Source organism: Trachypithecus francoisi, unplaced genomic scaffold (assembly GCF_009764315.1).
Source record: "Trachypithecus francoisi isolate TF-2019V2 unplaced genomic scaffold, Tfra_2.0 Lachesis_group4, whole genome shotgun sequence".
Lineage (NCBI taxonomy): Eukaryota > Metazoa > Chordata > Mammalia > Primates > Cercopithecidae > Trachypithecus > Trachypithecus francoisi.
This window is the reverse complement of record NW_022681469.1, coordinates 4442056-4464196: the sequence shown is the minus strand read 5'-3', so window position 1 is coordinate 4464196 and position 22141 is coordinate 4442056. Positions and strand designations below refer to the sequence as shown.

Genomic DNA, 22141 nt, shown 5'->3' with positions numbered 1-22141 from the left:
TGCCACACACTCTGTCCAGCAGGGGGTTTCCTTGAAAGGCAGGTGGGTACAGATGCCAGGAGAGGATGTGGGGCGCCTGTATGAGCCCGGCATCAGTAAGTCCCCCTTAGGGATCGCAGGAAATCTGAAAGATGTCAGCCCTACCCACCTGGCTTGGTTTTGTTTTTTCATTTTGTGCTACCAGAGGCTGATGCTTTTCTTTTCTTTTCTTTTCTTTTCTTTTCTTTTCTTTTTTTTTTCTTTTAGAAAAGTAGGACATCTTCCAGAAAGGCTCCCCCGAAATGTTCTCAGCCAGTCAGACCCGGTTTCCAAGGTCTGCCCTTGGGCTTATCAGTGGCAGGGGGCAGCCCAGACCATGTTTTATGGAATTTAAATGATGAAGTCCAAGGCCTGCCTCTCGGCTAGTTCCTGGGCCGTTGAGCCAATTTGCAAGCCATTAACATTCAGCCCGAATCAGTCAAGAGACGCCAGGTCAGAGCTGGCTGCCCAGCCAGCCTCCCAAACCTGCAGTGTATCTATGTAGTAATTGTATTGAAAAGCCACTAATTCCAATTTAATTGCTGTGCCTTTGGTAATCTGGGTCGTAGTTAACATCAATAAATAAATTCCAACTTGGATGGGAAGGTTTGTTGGGAGGTGGGGGGGGGTGCAGAAGAAATTGGTGAGGCAGGTTTTTGAGGTTTGGTTCCTACCCAGTCTCCCTCACCCACTGGATTTCATGCTGCTGAGAACCAGATCCAGTGACCTTGGTAGCCGCAGGATCCAGTGGGCTGTACCATCCTTCCCTGGTGTCCTCTAGCTGTGACTGCAGCAGAGCTACAGAGCCACCCAGCACAAACCTACCAACAGTGAGACCCGCAGAGCCACCTGGCTCTGCACAGAGGCACTGCCATGGGCCGGCACCCTCTCCCCTCTAGGGGCCCCCTGTTTCACCCCACACTCTGTCTCTTCCTCTCCTGCCTCCCTGCTCCCAAATATCCATCCCCAGCATCCCCGATCAGATGCTGAGAGATGCTTTGTTGCTGCAGGCAGCCTGCCCCCTCTCAGGGCACCAAATTTCCCTGCCTGAAATTCTGCTGCTGGCAAGTACCCAGGCCATTGAGTCTTCTGTGCATTCAGTGTGCTCCCATATGCAAGACTGAATGGAAGCTTCAGAGAAATTAAGCTTCACACAGGTTGGGTGACTTTCCCAAGGCCACACAGCAGGCCAGAGTCCTCAGGATGAAAACTCTGGGCCAGTCTCTGTCCTGTGGGCTTCCCCTCAGGCCCCATCCAGAGCACCCTCACCCCCACGGTCACCCAAGGGCATGCCCGATACCCCATGGCCAGCGTTGCCCCCTAACCCATGCTGTGCTCTGCTTCTCCCCAGACCTGCCCATGCAGATCCTGAAGCCAGCGACCTTCACCGACACCACCCACTACCCTCTGCTCCTGGTGCTGTAAGTATCGTCATGTCTGTCTTTCCCTGGGCCTCGCTCTGGGGCTCCGTGACCCCTGCGATAAATGAATATTGAACTCTTAGGAAAAGATAAGCAGGAGAAATGATATGGTTGCAAACTGAACACATAAGATCGTTTAGCCCAATGTCAGCTTCTTTAGGACTCTTGAAGACACCCAGAGGTTAAAAGAAAGTGGGTGCTATGTACCCACCACCTCTCCCCAGGCTGCCTCAGGTTCTGTGACTATAAAGCGAGGCTGCTGGGATCATCATAGTGGCATCTTGCATGACAGGCTCACTGGAGGCAGGCAGGGGACAGGTCCCAAGACACAGAGACACAAGATGGCCGGAGCCTGGGACCTGCGCCCTGAGCCCGTGGGTCTCACTGGCTGGCATTTCTGGCCACTGCCCTGAATGCCCTTTCTTCACCAGCAAAGAATTTTTTCAGCTCTTATGTTCATTAATAAAGCCTCCAGTTTGGGTTTTGAAAACAACTTTTTGTGCTCTGTAAATGCGTTGAAGATGTTGGGTCTGATTAGGGAACTCAGTGCTAGGAGCCGGCCCAGTGCCCTGTGCATAGGTTCAAATGCTGCCTGACAGCCCTGAGTCTAGGTGATGCCCACGTGCTCACACTGCACGGGGAGGCAGTGCAGAGGGGGCCACCCGGACCATTGAGCAAACATCCCAATGCACCTCCTGGTCTGTCTTTTCGAGACCATGGAGCAGGAGAAACTCCTGCACCCCTTGTAGCCTGGGAGAGCCGGCTGGAGCAGAGGCCTGTGCTGGGCTGTGTTAGGGATGCCAGTGCAGCGACCCCCTGAGTAAACGCCGGAACCTGATGGAGCTGATTAACTCTGGTGTCTTGCCCGGCTCCCTTCCTGAGGGCTGAGTCCCTAAATAGCAAAAAGGTTCCATTATAGAAACGCCCCAGGGCACAGATTCCAGTAGCTGATTCCGTTTTGCAATTAACCCACTTTCCTTAATATCTGGACTGCTTTCACACTTTCCCAGCAGCCACACATGCACACCCACATGCAGACACATGCACCCACACACAGGCACATGCACATGCACACACACCCACATGTGCACACACGCACACACACGTACCTGCATAAGCACACACATGCACACCCACATGCACACATACACCCACATGCACACACATACACACGTGTGCACACGTATCCACATGCAGCACACACATGTACACACCCATATGCACACGTATGTGTATACACACATGCACACACATAGACATCTATACACAACCACACTCCCACACACCCACACCCCACCCCCACACAGACACGCACCCACCCACCCCACACACGTGCACACACACCACACACGTTTCCTGCCTCCTTTCTCTTACTAAACCAGATTTCCCCACTCTCTCCAGGATGCTAACGACTTCCGAACCAGCTTTCTTCCCCTGCCCGCTGGTTTCTTCAGTGATCTTAAAGGAAATCCCCAAAAGCTTTTCAGTTTACAAAACGATTCACTTTCCCTTCAGAGGTAAAAGTGGTTATGCCGGGTGGAGACAGCTGAGCTCTGCTGAGCTGGGACAGGACCGGCCAGGCAACCCCACCCTCTGGGCGCACACTCACTCTGGCCTCGCAAGCTTTCCTTGGAGGCTGTGTCTTTTTGTTTCTCACTATGACATCAAATGTGATAGCAAGGAGATCTGGAGTCCCTGAGCCCCTGCTTCAAATGACAAAATCCAAAAGAAAACAAACGCACCCTCAACATAGAGTAGCGCCATGACTGACCAGGACCCTAAGCATGCAGCACTCCAGGGCGCCGCCCCTGGCCCGCTCCTCCTGCCCCCACTACCCTACTCCTCAGTCCTTGGCGGACAGCTGGGACAGTGCCGGTGATCGGAGCCATCACCTGGCTGGATCCACTCGCAGGAGGGGCACTGCTCCCTGTTGCTGTTCCAGGGAGGCAGGCGGGACCTGAGGCTGGCTTTCTCTCCTGTGCATGCTTTTCCCAGCAAGAGGGAAAATCACTTAAAAAACTCCCCACACCCATGAGTATGCTGGTCAATGAGGAACAACCAGTCCTGCGTAGAAAATGGCCCTGTTCCCAGCCTGGGCAACATAGCAAGACCCCATCTCTACAGAGTAACACATTTTTCTTTTAATTAGCCAGGCAAGGTGGCACATGCCTGTGGTTTCAGCTATTTGGAAGGCAAAAGTGGGAGGATTTCTTGAGCCCCAGAGGTCAAGGCTGCAGTGAACCAAGATTGTGCCACTACACTCCAGCCTGGCCAACAGAGTGAGACCCTGTCTCAAACGAAAAAAAAAAAAAAGAAAGAGAGAAGGAAGGAAGGAGAGAAGGGAGGGAGGGAACAGCCCTGTTTGAGGAAAAAGAAAGCAGCCCTGTTTGTGGCGCTGGTCGAATCCCATGGTCCAAATGTCCCCCCACGGATGCCTTTCAGCCAGCAGTGCCGGGCTAGCAACTGAGGAGCTGGGAGGAGAGCCCAGTGGGAGCTGCCAGCCCAGGTCAGAGGCCACACTGCCCAGGGCCAATGGCTCTCGACTCCCGAGGAGAGGGAGGGAGAAAGGCAACCCATATGGCTGGTTTGCTGTTACTTCGAAATTAACAAGAGACAGACCACGTCTTCAAGCCAGGGATGTGGCTAGAGTCAGCACAGCCTTGTCACTTGTGATGGGTACCGAGGGGCACAGCCTGGGGCATCTAGAACCCAGGAAAGAGAAACCGTCTTGCAGTGTAGGGAAAGCCCCCCAAAGGGAGAAATTGGGAGGATTTTTATTGTTTCCCTCACCAAACAGATGCCCTTTGGTGGCTGTCCCTCACAGTACCGGTGTGTTTAGGGATGGCCCTGGGAGCCCTAGGCTCTTGGAGGTCTCCTCTTCCTCCTTGCCTTATGGGGTATGGTAACACCTGGCTCACCTGCCGAGGGCAGCAGAATCTGGGGTATGGAGTTGAGCATGTGGCAGCCGGGTCACGGGTAAAATCCCTTACAGCTGCTAAGCCAGTCGCCACCCACCACACAGCAGGCCTGCTGAGCCCGGGACTCTCTTTCCAGGGATGGCACCCCCGGGAGCCAGAGCGTGGCTGAGAAGTTCGAGGTGAGCTGGGAGACGGTGATGGTGAGCAGCCACGGCGCGGTGGTGGTAAAGTGTGACGGCCGCGGCAGCGGCTTCCAAGGGACCAAGCTCCTGCACGAAGTGAGGCGGCGGCTAGGCTTGCTGGAGGAGAAGGACCAGATGGAGGCCGTGCGGTGAGCACCCACCCGGGAAGCAGGAGAGGCCGGGAGGGAGGGGACGGGGCTCCTTATGGGGGCTGTGCTACAGTCATAGTGTGGGAATGCTTTTGGTCTGCAAATTGCACACATTTTGCATGCAATTTGCTCTTACCTAAAAACTCTTGGCCATTCCAAAGCAAGTTTCAAAGGAAACTGTTAAGAATCTTCTCCTAGCGGCATTTATAACTAGTTTTCCCACTGCGGGGTAGATTATTGAGTTGACTAAAATAAGGGTCATCTTAGAAAGTACCAGTTTGGTCTGCTTGGCTTTTCTGCGCTGTGGTCACTGACCTGGGTCAGTGTCCATGCATGTCTTTGCCATGTATCCCAAGGGGAGGAGAGAAGAGATCAGGAAGGAAGGACAGAAAGAGGGAAGGAATATGAATGGGGCTGGATCTGTGGAAATGGGTCACCCTCATTACTGACAGCAGGACCTCCATGCACATCCAGGTGGGGCCAGAATGCCCTCCCCGGCTCTGAGGAAGGGCAGGCTTTTGTTCTGTCATTCCTGTGCATCCCTCTCACTAACTCAGCAAGAGCAACCAACATCACAGAAAACAAAGAAAGGCTTAGCACCAAGGGGCAGATGCTCCAAATGACTTATTGAATCTTATTGTTGCACTGGAACTAAAAAAACACATCAAGACACGGTGCCAGGCTGCGGCTGGCCTTCAGGCTCATTTTGTAGAAGAGTTTTCACAGTCTGATGGCACAGAGGACTGCAGCAGTTACTCTAACTTCACCCCTTAGAGATGCTGCAGGAACAACTCAACGGACTGTGGACTCAGGTTCTGGGAATGACAAGAAGGCAGGGAGAAGCGCATCTGCCAGGAACCCCCGCCGTGACCATGTTCAGCACCGTCACGGGCAGGGGAGCGTGAGGCTGGGCCCGGGCACAGGAGGAGGGTGGAGCACAGAGCCCAGCTCAGTACACGTTTATTGCCTGGAGGATGATAGGAAACCTGGCATCTCTGCACCTGTGATACCAGGGTGCTTTGTGGTTTGAAAATTTTTACTTAGCTGACTTTCAAAACATTTCTTCTCATTTTGAAAAAGATGGATGGCCCCTGGTATGTGCTCAGTAAATGGTCTTTCAGTGGAAAACAATGAGTGTGTGAGTGAATGACCCCCCTCCAGGGAGCTATGAGCTAGGTCATGGCAGACAAAGCAATTGCTTCAGAAACCCGTGTTGCAGGTGGGAAATACAGGGCAGGCGAGCTGTCAGGACTCAGACACTCAGGGAAGGAGTGTCTGCCAGGATGCCTTTGCCTGGAAGTCAATGACTATAACAACACATGTGTGCTTGTGCACACACACACACACACACCCCTCAAATAAGGAACTATATTGGCTATGAAAGACACAGGGATGCCAGGCCTCAGGGTTGATGAATCCAGACACCAACAATGTCACCAAAGACCCAGGCTCTCTCCGTCTCTCTGCCCAGCCAGCCATGATGGCCTCATCCTAAGCCGAGCCCCCAGCTCATGGATGGTCCTCAGTAGCACCTGGCTCCATGCTTCTTCATCTACCTCCAGCAGGTTGGGGAGGGAACACTTTTAGAAACTTCCAGAAAGGAAAGAAAGTCTCCCCAGAAGCAGACAGCAAACCTCTCCTTCCATCTCCCTGGCCCTCCCCTGCCCATTCCAGAATGTGCCATGAGTGAGAGAGGTGCAGGCAGCGCCCCAGAGACCAAGTGGGTCCACCTGACACCAGTGTGGGGCCAGCTCCTGAGCAGAGGGCATGGGGTGACAAGTGAACACTGGGGTTCAGTGTGGAAGGAGGATGAGCGGGTGACTGCTGGGTCCGCAGTCGGCAGTGCCAGCCACAGAGGACTCCCAGGACACGGAATCCAGCCCAAGCTGTGCTCTGGAGTAGAGTGGGCCTGGCTTCCTGGGTAGGGGCTCGAGGGCTCTCCTGGCTTCCCTGACCTCCTCCTTTGGGTCTTTTCCATTTGTACGTGGCTTTCCCCGCCATCTCCTGCCCGTTCCTCTCCCCACCTGCTCTGCCTCCTCCCAGGGAGGTTTGGAAGCCCGAGGCCTCCCCGCCATCAAGGGCAGGCCCAGGGGAAGGTCGCAGCACCCTCAGGCTCCCCTTCCACACTTGGCTCTGCCTGGCATCTTCCCCGAAGAGCAAAGGAATTAGAGGGCAAAGGTGTTTCACACACACATTGTGCCCTAAAAGGAAGGAATGGGCTCAAGCATCTGTTCCAAAACAAGGCAGAACCTGTTCCAGAAAAACTCCTAAACCACCAAAGCTCAAGAATGGGAGCACGCGGACAACGGCAAATCTTAAAGCTGCTGCCAAGGTGCAGACTTTCTTAGGAAGCTGATGCCCAACGGCGCTAAGCCACAGAAAGCCTCCCTCAACTCTCCTTAGGAACAAGCTCTGCATTTTCATTCATCAGAAGGAAATAGCCCCATTTTATCAGAAGGCTAAAATCATGAGGCTGACGCCTTAGCCTGACTCCTCCCTCTCCCACAGATCCCCCGTCTGCCGCCACCATATCCTTACCGAGGAGCCCTCAGGGCCAGCCTCCCACAAGCAGCTGAGATGAGCTATGGAAGGGAGCTCACCCCCGCCCCGTGGAAGGTGGGGGGCAACTGTGTAAACCCCCGACTGGGTCCAGTGGGCTCCTGTCTCCCAGAGACAGGTTGTCGGGCTCAACTTGGGATTTTCTTCACCATTTTTTCTTTCGGATCCTATGTGCTCACGTGTATACACACAGACACCCTGGACCATGTGCTAAGAAACAACAGAAATGCCTCCTTTTTATTTATTCATTTGTTCACATAGCTAGTGGAGGAAGCCAAAATAGTTCTCCCCAAAATATTGAGACCTGCTAAGTCAAAGACACTGAAAACACAGGGAGTCTCTGCCTCTACCTGTGTTTACCAGACACCAGGACATCCATCCTTCCTTCCTGGGGACAGCACCTGCTCACCAGCCCAGAGAGGGCCCCAGCCGTTGCCAGGGACTCTGGGGGCAGATTGCATTGCCTTCTCACAGGTTCCCTCCTTTTAAAAGACTGGAGGCCAGGCGCAGTGGCTCACGCCTATAATCCCAGCACTTTGGGAGGCCCAGGCAGGTAGATCATCTGAGGCCAGGAGTTCAACCAAGACCAGCCTGGCCAACATGGTGAAACCCCGTCTCTACTAAAAACACAAAAATTAGCCGGGCGTGGTGGTGCGCACCTGTAATCCCAGCTACGCAGGAGGCTGACGCAGGAGAATTGCTTAAACCTGGGAGGCAGAAGTTGCAGTGAACCTAGATCACACCACCGGACTCCCGCCTAGGTAACGAGCAAAACTCTGTCTTAAATAAATAAATAAATAAGTAAATAAAAGACTGGAGCTGCTCTCTCCTTTGCCAGGTCACTATGCTGAGAGTTATCGCTCTTTGTTAAAACACTATGTAAGCAGGGCCCCTAAGCCACTGCCTTGAGAGAGGCACTGGAATCGAGGCCCCCGCCATGGGCAGGGCACAGCGCACACCAGGAAACCTCTTCTGGTTTTCCTCTTGTTCATCTGACTTTCATTTTCAGGACAGTGAGAGTGTCTGGACCAGTAACTCATAAGGGTTGAGAAAAGAAATTATATTTTCTCCTCTTTACTAGAAAATGTCTAAAAATATCTCTAACTCCACACTTGATATTATGGCTTAGCTTGAGGTAAAATCCAGACAGACAACAATTTCCACCTAACAAGCCCACAGCCTGCAGGCGTCCTGCTGCTGGTCGAGGTCCAGAAACCGGAAGGACCCCAGCCACTTTGTGGGGGAAGCAGAAGACCACGGTGCAGGGCAAGGTCCCAGCAAGGGTGAGGCAGGGACCCAGGCAGCACTGGCCCAGAGCACTGAGGCCCAGAGCACCAAGTGGGTGCTGCCAAGGCTGGGCTGTAGCAGGAAGCTCATGGGAAGAATCCCTTTGTGGCCAAACAGGTGCAAGATGGAGGCCTCCTCCCAGGAATTGGGAACAGATGGCTGTGCAGGTGGAATGGGAGCTCACTGGCTTGACTCTGAGCCCAGAAGCATAAAACCAGAGCTCCACAGATCCCCGCCGACCCCTAAGGCTCATCCCAGAGCCCGCGTGCTTGGAGTCACAGGCTCTGGGTGAGGGCCCAATAGCAGCAGATGGACCCCAGGTAGCAGGGGCTGAGTTTCCTAGAAGGGGCTCTACGACTGTGGATTAACAGCTCACGGTCGAGAAGCTTCTACATCTGGAAGTGCTACAGAGTTACTACAAGGGTGCTTTGAATATTTAATGTGAACATACTGACTTGGCACTAAATAAATAAAAGCAATAAATAATTATATTGGAATGCTAAGGTTGCTTTTTATTTGAAGAGGGGTTTTCATCCTTGAAATGGATGGAAAACATGGCTCTAGACCACAGGGAGACAAAGGACCAGCAGGATGTGCACTGAACCCTCTCTCCCCTCTTTGACCTCGCAGGACGATGCTGAAGGAGCAGTACATCGACAGGACGCGCGTGGCTGTGTTCGGGAAGGTGAGTCTGAGCCACCCTGGTCTGAACACCCCTCGGTTCCAGTGTGGCCTGCACCATTACCCAGGCCTAATCCTGATTTATTGAGAATGTCTGTGGTCTGCTGGTGAACAAGTAATTTTTTTTTAAAGCAAGAGCCTGAGTGCTTAGTGATTCCAGCCGTAGGAGGTTTCATTTGATCAGCTCATTTTTCAAAGTTTCTTTTTACATTATCTGGAAGGAAAGAGAAGAGAAGCCAGGTCCCCGCAGGAGAGCTCTAATATGTTCCTAATGACTTTTCTCCCATCCGCCTGCTGTAGCTCTTGGCATGGTAGCCCAGGAAAGAAGGGAAGCAGGAATCTATTTCTGGATATCTTGATATGCAGTAACAACATTAATTACCACGTCTACTTAGGCGGAAGGACAGGTGTGGGGAGGGTCGCGCAGTGAACTCTCAAACCAGAGCCGCTCCCAACTGGTGGCCCTTGTCAGAAGGCTGTAGCCTGGGACAGCTCGGCTGTAGCTGAGGCCCACGGTTTGGAGTTAGGTCCCTGCATGGCCACCTACTATGGCTCTGCTACCTGGCCCCTCATTCTCCTTAGCCTAGACCTGGGGCCTCTTGATCTCAAGAAGGCCAGCACACAGATGGGGCAGCATAGACCCATCTTCCCTCGGAGAGTGACCCTCAGCACAGGCCCTGCCGAGGAGGCCTTGCCGTGATGCCCCCGCAGGTGAAGGCTTGGACAAGTAATCAGCACAGTGCCTCTTACATCATCGCCTCCAAAACCTCAGAACCCAGTAGGCACTGGAGACCCAGCCCTGCCCTGTGGGCTGCTCCCAGAAGCAGGGGATACAGGGGCCCCCCAACACCTCCTCCTTACCTGCTGGAGGTAAGGCAGCCAAGAGGAGGGCTGGTGGCTTCGCTCCTTGCTCAGAGCCCGGGCACAGAGCCCTAGAGGTGCATTCCAGGTGCCTAGAGGTCCACTCACTGCCCGTGAGGCCTGAAGCCACTGGCTCATTGGTGGGTGTAACCTGGGTGTCAGTAGCCATCACCTCTCCCCACCCCCATGGAAGTGACTTCCCAGCAGACTGGCAGCTGAAAGGCAGGGAGCCTGGGCTGTGGTCTTTTCCAGTCCTCACTCTGCCCCAAATGCACATGGATGCCACTCCTGAAGGCCTGGTCTCCTTCCTGTGCCTTACATACAGCCCACCGGCTCAGGGCCTTTCATAGTTCACTTTTGGACAAAGAGGTTTTCTCAACAGGCGGTTGGTCTGGAAGCACAGGCAGCTTGTGCCAAAGGGAAAGGGGACCCCGTGCACCTGTCAGAGCACAACTGATGCACCCCCACACCCTGTACCCCCGCACTGAGTTCTGCTGAGGACATGTGTCCGAGCTCCATGCTGGGTATCTTTGTTTTGCCATTCTGCCCAGTGGATCCGGGGCCTCTTTCCAGAGCATGAGCATTTCTGGTTTAACAAACCTTAGATAGAGGTCCATAGACCCCACAATAGTATTTCTCCTCCGAGGAATAAAGCATCAATCCTTTTAGCAGCTTGGCATGTTGCAGCCTGTCCGTTCTGTTTCATCGCATGTGCCCCAGTGATCCGGCTGCAGCCTTTGTCAGGCATCACAGGACCTGGGACACAGAGCCCAGGGAGCAGCAGCTGCCCTGCACTCAGAGGTGACCTGGGGAACAAGGGGGCACCTGTGCATTATGTTCTGCAGCTTCCCCCCAACACCAAAAATCCCCCCTGCAGAAGATTGCCCATCTCTCATTTAAACCAAAGCAGGCCACGTGGCCCTGCAGGAAAATGAGTTTTAAAGAAAACGAAGAATGACAAGTAAGGACGTGTGGCATTCATTGACAATAAATATTGTTTGTCAGAAAATGAAAATCCTTTCATTGTCATTAGACAAGGTGCCCCGCCCTATTAAAGGAACACACCGGAAAAATCATGCAGGCCATAAATGGTTGATCCTGGGGGAGTTTGGCATCACTTGCGCTTCATGGTCTCAGTCAAGTACACTCCATGCTCCCACCAACACACATGCTCACAGACTCACATACACATGCATGCTCACCCATACACATGCTCAGACTCACATACACATGCATGCTCACCCATACACATGCTCACAGACTCACATACACATGCATGCTCACCCATACACATGCTCACAGACTCACACACATGCATGCTCACCCATACACATGCTCATACACATGCTTACACACACATGCTCACCCATACACATGCTCACAGACTCACATACACATGCATGCTCACCCATACACATGCTCACCCGTACACATGCTCACACACGTTCACACACATGTTCACATATACACACGCTCACCCATACATGTGCTCACCCATACATATGCACACACACACATACACATACACTCACACACACAATTACATACACTTGCTCGCACATACACACATGCTCACACACACGATTACATACACATGTTCACACATACACGCTCAAACATGATTACATACACTTGCTCACACATACACATGCTCACATGCTCATACACTCACACACATACACCTGCTCACACATACACACGATGACATACACATGCTCACACATACACACGTTCACACATGCTCACACACATGCTCACATACACATGCTCACGCACACATGCTCACACACAGGCACACGTGATCACACATAGGCTTGCACAGGTTTACACATATGCTCCCACATGCTCACATACATGCTTTCACATACATGTACATGCACACACAATATTACACACATGCTTACACATGTGCTTATACACATACACCTATGCACATGTTCACACGTTTATACACACACATCACACATACATACATCCATATACTCACACATTCACACACATGCTGCCACATGCTCTGTCTCACATACCTGACACAGTTCCTTGCTGTACCCTGGTTCCCTCGGGGTCTTCCCTTTGGGGGCTGCAGCTCCTCTGAGCATCCAGCCTTGAAGGCATTGAGCAGGCGAGGACGTAGCACTTTTCTCTAGGGAGGTCTGCATTGCAGTATGGCTTCCTCATCCCCACCGAGGGCAGGGCAGGGCAGGAGTCTAGGACTTACCTGAATACAGAATACCTGGGAGCGTCCGTCTCATGTCGGCCCTGTGCTGAGTATGTGCAGACCAGGACTTGCGCCCTAAGCTACTTGTTGGCCCCTCCCTCAGAATCGTGTGCAATGGCTTGGCCTCGCCCATAGACAAGGAAGGCAGCAAGAAATGCCGTAGAGAGACGCTGAGCAGGAAGGACAGCACCTTACGCCTGTGCAGTCCGCACTTACTTTTCCAATTCGCCATCGCATTTCATCCTCATGTCCCTTGACACCAAGGCCCAGAAGCGGAGAAGGCGCACATCACATAATGTGCACACCACATAATGCTGAGTTGGAAGGGAGTTGGCTTTTCATCTCTTGTTACTGCCGCGTAAACAACTTTCCAAGGGACACATTTTGTAAAACGAGAGAACCTGCATGGAACTGGCTGCTCTGGGGCTGTCTCCCTGCCCGAGGCTGCTTCATGTTGAGTTACCGCCAGGACTCCGAACTGTCTTCTTTCTGCGTTCTCTCCAGGATTACGGTGGCTACCTGAGCACCTACATCCTCCCAGCGAAGGGAGAAAATCAAGGCCAGACGTTCACCTGCGGCTCTGCTCTCTCTCCAATAACAGACTTCAAACTCTACGGTAAATAGCCCCGCAGAACCAAGCGCGGGACCCCACCCGCGCCCCACCCCCGCCCCAACCCCTCCCTGCGTGGCCCCACAGCCTTCCCTTCCACACCACCGTCCCTCTAACCACAGGCGCCTCCACTCCACAGTCGCCACCTTGGGCTGACGGAAGAACCCGGGGAAGGAGCGGGAAAGGTCTTAGATGATATGTTTTGAACGAAAGTGGTCAACCCCCAGATGCCTACAAATCACATCGCAATGAAGACGACCACGAGTGGGAAACAGCTAGTGCTCCGCCGGCAGCAGTGGAGCGAGGAAGCCGGGATGCGCAGGAGGGGAGCAGGTGCCGCAGGCTCTGCCAGGCCGCCCTCCTTCTCTGCTCCCAGAATCCGGATAGGGCCCTGCCCTGAGTTCTATGCCTGGGCATGGGTATTTGGTGGGCAGGTGTTACTGGATAAGGAAGGGATGGTTGAGAGGGAATTGCCACCGGAGAGCGATTCAGCAGAGGTCCATGTGGCTCAGCTCTGCCTTCCTATCTCCCTGGCCATGCAAAGGGCACCTGGCCAGCACCTGTCCTCAGAGAGTATGGCTTTCCATGGGCACAAGGCAGAGACGGGGTCAGGGTGACCTGCTGTGGGGACCAGATGGAGATGAGCCCACCCAGGTGTGGCAACCAGACCTCTGTCCAGGCACAGAAGGGCTTTGCTGTGTTTGGGGGGGCTCCAGGCCCCTGCATTCTCTTCCTTATGATCACCTAACCCTTGTTCTCTGAATGGGAGCGGCACTGTGACCTGAACCCATTTCTTAGAATATACAGAGAGGTCTTTTCTGTGACTCCGAGAACTTGCATTCAGGTCAGGGCTCCGTGGCAGCCAGGCTGTTCGCTCCAGCTGTCCCCACCCTAAGCAGCGCTGGCAAGTGAGGTGGAAATGGAGGGGGCTTCCTGCTGCTGGTCCACCGCAGCCCTGCCGGAGCCTGACATTCCCTGCCAGTTAGAGGAACGAGTCCAGCCCCCATTGCCACACCTAGCCCCAGCCCTGCTATGCTGGCCAAGCCCTGTAGACACCGCCCAGCAAGGCAGGGACCACGGTGGGCCCAGCAGCCTCCTGGCTGGTGTAGCCAAGGCTCCTGACACCTTCACAACGGGCTCGCTCCAGTGCAAATTTCAACTCATAATTATACAGGAACTCTCCTGGTCCAAAATGTGAATCATGTAAGAGGACTTTTTCCTCGGGAATGCGGGTGGCACCTTCAAGTTGAGTGAGACTTTCTTAATTCTTTCACCATGCTGTTTCAGATTCGTCTGATTCAAATGCACACAAAAGCTGGCATCGTGGCTTGACGGCTCACTGTGCCCAAAACCAGCCAGTCCAGTCCTCTTTATTGTCTCCCGGGCGCCCTCAGGCTTACCCTGCAGGCTGGAGACACGGTGCAGAACCCTTCCCACCCTCGGCCTGGGAGAAGCCCCTCACACTCCTCCTGTCACCGAGCTGTGACCGCAGGGCCTCATGCAGAACCAAGAGCAGGGATGTGCCTGGACTTTTTAAAAAATAAGTAAATCTTGATGGAAACGTGCTCTCTTACCACCCATGCCCTTCCTAAGTGTTGAAGGAGGAGGTTATCCTATTTATTTAGGAATCAGATTAACTGGGTTTTGCTTAATTCAGGTTCTGTGGTACTGATGAAAATCGCAACACCGGCACTTACACATGTTAAGATTCCCATTGTACTGTCTGAGGCCCCTTGTAAAGACCCAAATGATTTAGGTGGTGTTTTCAAACAACCAACAATCTGCCATGCAAGTGACAAGTGGGGATGAGCCTGAACCCCCTCCCCGCACCTGGCCCAGGGCCCTCCCCAGAGCTTGGGGGCTGTGCTCACAGGGCCTGGAAACCAGAGGTAACCTCCCTCCCTTTGCTTCCTTGCAGCCTCTGCATTTTCCGAGAGGTACTTGGGCCTCCACGGACTTGACAACAGAGCGTACGAGGTATGTTTGGGCACAACTAAAGAATGTGATGAGACCAGTCAGCCTCTGCCACAGTCTTCAACCCCGCCCTGGCTGTATGGCCCACTGTGCCTTCCCCAGCCCCACCAGCACCAAAGTCCACTCAGAAACCTCCAAAGGATCCTTCCACCAGACCGTGGCTTGAGGTTCACATGGTCTCTCTGGGTTCCGCCTGATTTCCCATTATAGGACTTGAGGGATGAGGAAGAATGTAAGAGGATATTTGATGGGGGAGTCAGTTCCAGCGTCCACAGATACCTGCCATGCACAGGACTCCTGGCTCTTGCTACAGCCAGAGCTGTGCTCCTGGGGGAGAGTGAGCTTTGTTTTTTCTTTGCTTTGCTTTTTGAGATGGAGTTTTGCTCCATCGCACAGGCTAGAGTGCAGTGGCACCATCTCGGCTCACTGCAACCTCTGCCTCCCAGGTTCAGCAATTCTCCTGTCTCAGCCTCCCGAGTAGCTTGGATTATAGGCGCATGCTGCCACGCCCAGCTAATTTTTGTATTTTTAGTAGAGACGGGGGTTTCACCATGTTGGTCAGGCTGATCTCGATCTCCTGACCTCAGGTGATCCACCCACCTCGGCCTCCCAAAGTGCTGGGACTACAGGTGTGAGCCACCACGCCTGGCCTGAAAGTGAGCTCTTGACTGAGGAGCAGAAAGCCTCTCTGATGCGACCTCCTGAGTCAGACGTGTTGATTTGGTGCAGCTGTCAGACACCGCGTTTCTCCAGCTGTGTGCAGGGAGGGAGGCCAGAGCTCCCAGCCGAGGCAGCACTGCGTTTTCAGAGTGGAAACTTGGACAAAGGAACTGAGTCCATCCAGGCAGTCAGCTCCCTGTGGCTCCAGGTGAAATGATGGCCCTCTGAGGCTACCTGGAGTTGGAGGAAACTCTTCCTTTTTCCCTTCTTCTCTTCCACCCCTCCTCTTCCAAAAAGGGAGTTAATGTGGGAGAAAGCTGGGTGTATTCGTCCATTTTCATGCTGCTGATAAAGACATACCCGACACTGGGCAGTTTACAGAGGAAATAGGTTTAGTGGAGAACTTACAGTTCCACGTGGCTGGGGAAGCCTCTCAATCATGGCTGAAGGCAAGGAGGAGCAGGTCACATCTTATATGGATGGCAGCAGGCAAAGAGAAAGCGTGTGCAGGGCAACTCTGCCTTACAAAGTCATCAGCTCTCGTGAGATTTATTCACTGTCATAAGAACAGCACAGGAAAGACCCGCCCCCATGATTCATTCATCTCCCACTGGGTCCCTCCCACAACTCGTGGGAATTATGGGAGCTACAAGATGAGATTTGGGTGGGGACACAGAGCCAAACCATATCACTGGGCTTCTGAGATCTGCCCTGCATTTCTTTGCATATATAAGGCATCCCGGTTCTCCAGGAACTTAGTGTTTGCAATACACTTCACCTACCTTCTCAGTCAGGTTTCCAAGCAGAACACCTGGCTTCCCGCAGTGCAGCCCCCTAACTCTGTCCCCTTGCCCCTGCATGTGCAGATGACCAAGGTAGCCCATCGAGTCTCCACGCTGGAAGAACAGCAGTTCCTGATCATTCATCCCACTGCTGATGGTAAGGACCGAAAATGTTAATCCACTGTGTATCTGGTAAGAACCTCCTCCTTGATGGCACCATGGCTTTTAACAAACGTCTTCCTCTCTTTCTTTTTTTTTTGAACAGAAAAAATTCATTTCCAGCATACAGCAGAACTCATTACACAACTAATTAGGGGAAAGGCTAATTACAGCTTACAGGTACAGTACCCATGTTACTCTGTTTTGAACCTGGAGCAAGACATTCCTTTCATGGAGAAAGACCTGACGGGTGTTCAGGGCATTCCACTGCAGCAGACACACCTGTGCTGTGGCGGTCGGTGATGAGCAGGGTCCCAGCAGGTTGGAAAATCAGCACATGCTCAACGTTTTCTTGTAATTAATGATAGCTCCGCTCTGTACTTCAGCCAGGTTTAAATCCCTTTAGGACAATCGCCACCCTGTACTCCCACCCCAGCCCCGCTCCCCTCCTCTGGGCAGTGAGAAGAACAAAGCCAGCACCCGCCCCACCCAGCAGTGTGGCTGGGGCTATCCCAGTGTGGGGAGTGGGACTGTTGTCCTGGGTTGGTGAGAGAGGTGCTGGCGGGCCCTGAGCCTTGCCCCACTGCTTCCCTCTGACCAACACCACACATTACTACACACTGGCAGGATGTCCTGGGGCTCTCTGTAGCTGGGAAGGAGTGAAAGAGGGGTGCCCTTCCCAGAACTAAGCCCACTTTCCCAGAACCAACCCATGGCCCATCCACAACAGCATCAAGTGCTGACCCAGCCGCCCCAAAGCTGGGCTCTTCCCAGTGATGCACAGGGCTGTCTCTGGAAACTTCTGCCATTTCCTTCCTGCCCTCTGCTCCTTTGGTGAAGCGGGTATGACCCAATGGTCTCTTCAGGTCTGAGATGAACGGGATCGCTCCTTGGAGACAAATGACAGGCACCCCGCCTCCCTCAGAGAGCTCTTGCCCTGGGCTGACCATGGCCTTGGCCTCCAGCATCCCTGCCTGTGGGAGGGAGGGACCACATGTGGGCTTGATTAGGCAGGGAGAGCTCCAACCAGAAGGGAGTTGGACCCCAGTGTGGATGAAGAGGGGCAGAAGCACCCTCGAGTTTCCTTGTGAAAGACGTTCAGGTCTCAGACTTTTTCACAGGGAGCGTGGCAGTTGCATGGCAGTGTTAAGCTCACTGACCATGGAAGCTCCAGAGGTCCATCTGTATGTGCTCGTGTGGGCAACTCCCCAAGATATGAGGTGAGCTGAACCCCCCAGGTACACAGCAGCCTGCATCTCTGCAGGCTCCATGGGTATCAGGGAGTGGGACCCACCTGGGGACAGGCGTGTGGGCACGGCAAAGGCCTTCACAGGCACCCCATGCATCTGGAGCCAGGCCCAGCCCCAGGTAAGAGCACAGGAGATGGGGGCCTGAGGCAGGAGGAGAAAGCTTCCTGCCCCACACCTCTTGAACTACTTGATGTTTTAATGACATATCATAGCCTAATGACAGCACTAATAAATACTTCAAAATAAAGGTGAATTTTACCCTACAAAAAAATACAAGGAAGGCAGAAAGAGGTAGTCTAGTGTCACAGGAAAATGTGGGTTTTGGGTCGGATGCAGTGGCTCACACCTGTAACCCCAGCACTTTGGGAGGCTGAGGTATGGGGATTGCTTTAGCTCAGGAGTTTGAGACCAGCCTGGGTGACACAGCAAGACCCCATCTCTACAAAAAGTTTTTAGAAAATAGCCAGACCTAGCGGTGTGTACCTGTGGTCCCAGCTACGCAGGAGGCTGAAGTGGGAGAATCACTTGAGACCAGGAGGTTGAGGCTGCAGTGAGCTATGATCACACCATGGCATTCCAGCCTGGGCGACAGAGTGAGACTCTGTCTGAAAAATAAAAGAAAAAAATAAGATGCAGGCTTTGAATTCCCGCGTGTGTCCAGATGGTTCACAGTGCTCCTAGGAGATGGTGGTGTCACTGCACTGGCAGTAGAAATATTAGCCACCATCCTGTTGGCATCTGGGACTGAACAAGCCTACATTCCAGGCCTCGCTCTAAGCACATCATGGCTGTAAGATCATTTAATTCTCACAAAGTGTTATGAGCTGGAGTCTACTGCGATTATCCTCCCCACCCGACATACCTGGAATCCCAGGCTCAGGCAAGTTACCCGTCCACAGTCACAGAGGAAGTGAGCGGCCAGGATGAAAATCCGTGGGGCAGGCCCGTGGGCACCCAGGGCAGCACACAGCCCTTTCGCGGCAGTTTCCCACATTCAGAGTGTAACTGAGAGCACAGGAGCATAATGGCGCGATCTCGGCTCAGGGCAACCTCCGCCTCCTGAGTTCAAGTGATTCTCCTGCCTCAGCCTCCCGAGTAGCTGAGACTACAGGTGTGCCCCACCACATCCGGCTAATTTTTATATTTTTAGTAGAGACGGGGTTTCATCATGTTGGCCAGGTTGGTCTTGAACTCCTGACCTCAAGTGATCCTCCTGCCCCGGCCTCCCAAAGCACTGGGATTACAGGCATGAAATTCTTTCCATTTCTTTTCAGAGCCTGACACCCTGAAAACCTGGGCTACAGCTCTGTAGTCCCCAAGCTTGTATCCATGTTGCAAATTCAAGCAAGCAGATCCAGAGTCTAGAGTGTTGAAGGAAGAACTTCCCAAATTTTTCACCCAGTTTCCACTGAGCATTTGCTGTGCCTGGCGAAGGATAGGCACCCCGGGGAGTGGCGGTGTTTGAAGGCTGGTTGGCTTCATGAACCGGTGCTGCATTTCCACGCTAGGGGAGGGCCCCCTCTGACTGGGACAGCCAGGCAAAACTCCCAGCTTCCATCAGGAGTGACATGGTTAGGAAACTCACTTCACCAACTAAAATCCAGCCTGGACGGGGCCCAGGTTTCACTGGGCTCCATACCTTCCGTGTGTTCCCGTCCCATGGGGAGGGTGTTCCGGGGAGAGTAATTTCTCCGTGCCTTCCTTGCAGATTTACCCCGACGAAAGCCATTACTTTCACAGCGCCAGCCTCAAACAGCATCTGTACCGGTCCATCATCAACTTCTTTGTGGAATGCTTCAGGATCCAGGACAAACTGCCCACAGTCACAGCGAACGAGGACGAGGAGGACGACTAACCTCAGGTCGCTCTAAGCACAAACGTGGCTCTTTCTACCACCAGATGCAACTGAGGGATTTCCCTGCCCTCCCTCTTCCCTGGGAGGGGCGGGGCGGGGCGGGGCCGGCTGTTCCATAGCATGTGTGTCTCGGATGCCGAAGGCAGTTTTGCTTGGGAAACAAGCTCCTTCCCCGGGGTCATCGCTCACGGCCTCCATGGCACCAGGGGCAACTCTGTCCCCGCAGCAGCGCCTCCTGCTGGCGCCCGAGAGACCGGCACGCCGTGGCCCCTCCCCCAAGGAACCGAGCAAAGGATGGTGGCGCCAAAGCCCACACCAGCCCGCAGAACACCGGCCCCTAGATTCCGGCCACCCAGCGGAAGCATGAGACCCGCCCACTAGCCTCTGTGTTCCCGTTCGCAGCATCACACCCTGTCTCATGTCACAGTGCCACGGACACAGCAGTTACAGCACAATTGTTTAGCAGTGCGCGTTCACAGATGGGCTTGCTACGTCCTGTAATTAGGACATTCAACAGGGTGAGGGGCTGCAAGAAAACCCTTTTCTGTACAAAGTCTTACTGTAGCTACGCTAATGGTTAGCCTGATAGAATTAACTCGTATTTTTCTATGGTTTTAACCTGATGCTCCAGTGTCTCCGTCACGGGGTTGTTTTGCTGTTTTTGGTTTGGCTTTGTTTCGCTCTCCTTTCTCCAGTCCACGTGTAGACTTTGCCCTTGTTTGGATGAAGAAGCAGATCAGAAGTAAGCGCTCCCTCCTCAAGGCTGTCTTCAGACGTCTTGGAGACGCTCCTGAACACTGAGGGGGAGGACAGCCAATAGTACCCATTAAAAGAAATACGTTCATAAAACCTCTCTCCCACTGACCTATGCTAGGGCTTGGCTGTAGATGTGCACTGTCTATTTACATCAGTCCTTACAACCATCCTTGTCCTCCTTGGTACGGTATCAAGCTTTTTCCCATGACATTTGGTTAAAAAAAAAAAAAAAAGACGAAGCGTCAACTCCACCCCCAGGTGTACTGTATGTGCTCGGGCCACGGGAGTCCTGAGGGTTCTGTGGGCCTGCGCACTTCCCTCTCCCATCGTGGGGGGAGGCTCCGTGACCTTCCTGCCACGAGCAGGAGGTTGATGAAGTGCTATGTTAGCCTTGTAAGATACACTCCCACCAAATGTGCGGCCGGTGTTCCCAGTGTATAGTTCATTCTGTTGTATATAAAGGAAGCAACGTGTGTCAGGCCTCTGTGCAGTCAACCCAACCTCCTCCCGCCAGTGCTAACCGTGTTGAGCCTGCATGCTGACACTCTGGCTGATCTGGACTCTAGAAGTGCTAGTTTGAAATATATCCATTACTGTCATTTCCTTTTGAGCTTGTGGACAAGCTGAATGTCAGGACTGACGTCTCCAGCTCCCAGCCCTGCGGGGGTGTCCCTGGCATCCTGTCAGCAGACGAGATGCATCCCTGTTGCATTTTGGCATTTGGGGTTTTGGGTTTATCCACATGAGCTCTGAACGTCCGTTATAGTTAGGGTGATTGGAAGGTCTCTGTCACCGCGTGTTTTAAAGGTGAGTCACCACCATTTGTGAAAGGACCAATGTGCTGACAAACAGGACCAATCCAAATGCTACATGACTGTGCGTTTGCTATTTCAACGGGCCTGAACGACTACAAAGCCAGCTCGGTCTGGAAGGGGAAGCCAGCTCTGGTCACGACACCTGGTCGGAGGGACGTGGGGATGTGGCATGGTAGCGTCTGTTCATCCATGGAATAAAACATTATTTTACCACTCGGATTGCTCCTTTCTTGCTCATCCTCCACCATCTCACCTTAGAAAGTATGCAAGGCTTCAGGAGACTTTCAGAGTACCCACGGGGCCCCTCCAAGATGGATGCGTGGCCTCAAGAGCCTGGCGTGTGCCAAATGAAGGTTGCATCTGTGGTAGCAGCAGTCTGGGTAATAGAGAAGGATGCAACTAGTCAAATATATCAAAGCCCCAAATCAATCCAAGAAAATGAAATTGAATTTTGTCTTAGAAGTCTTAAGGTGGAGACGCAGAGCTAGTCCCTACCCCCGAGAGTGAAACTGATTCTCAGTGGAATCCATAGCATTGCCCACTAGAAAACTTTAATTTTTTTTTTTCTTTTTTTTTTTTGAGACGGAGTCTCACTCTGTCACCCAGGCTGGAGTGCTGTGGCCGGATCTCAGCTCACTGCAAGCTCCGCCTCCCGGGTTCACGCCATTCTCTTGCCTCAGCCTCCCGGGTAGCTGGGACTACAGGCACCGCCACCTCGCCCGGCTAGTTTTTTGTACTTTTTAGTAGGGACGAGGTTTCACCGTGTTAGCCAGGATGGTCTTGATCTCCTGACCTCGTGATCCGTCCGTCTCGGCCTCCCAAAGTGCTGGGATTACAGGCTTGAGCCACTGTGCCCGGCCAATTTTTTTTTTTTTTTTCTTTGGAGAGATGGGGTTTTACCATGTTGCCCAGGTTGGTCTCGAACTCCTGGCTTCAAGTGTTCCTCCTGCCTTGGCCTCCCAAAGTGCTGGGATTATAGGCATGAG

At 53.1% G+C, this 22141-nt stretch overlaps 1 protein-coding gene across 5 annotated transcripts in view; it reads left to right on the top strand.

Moving 5' to 3' along the window:
- The window catches only part of DPP6 (dipeptidyl peptidase like 6), a 1193304-nt gene extending 1171936 nt beyond the window's left edge, over positions 1–21368 (top strand). For all 5 annotated transcript variants that reach the window (XM_033192337.1, XM_033192339.1, XM_033192336.1 and 2 more), the window contains 8 exons: positions 1370–1439; positions 4494–4688; positions 9165–9219; positions 12799–12910; positions 14823–14881; positions 16405–16477; positions 16586–16659; positions 19438–21368. In XM_033192337.1, coding sequence (XP_033048228.1) covers positions 1370–1439; positions 4494–4688; positions 9165–9219; positions 12799–12910; positions 14823–14881; positions 16405–16477; positions 16586–16659; positions 19438–19584 — 785 coding nt within the window. In that variant the 3' untranslated portion in view covers positions 19585–21368. The remainder of the gene's footprint in view (positions 1–1369; positions 1440–4493; positions 4689–9164; positions 9220–12798; positions 12911–14822; positions 14882–16404; positions 16478–16585; positions 16660–19437) is intronic.
- Positions 21369–22141: the final 773 nt, after the last annotated feature.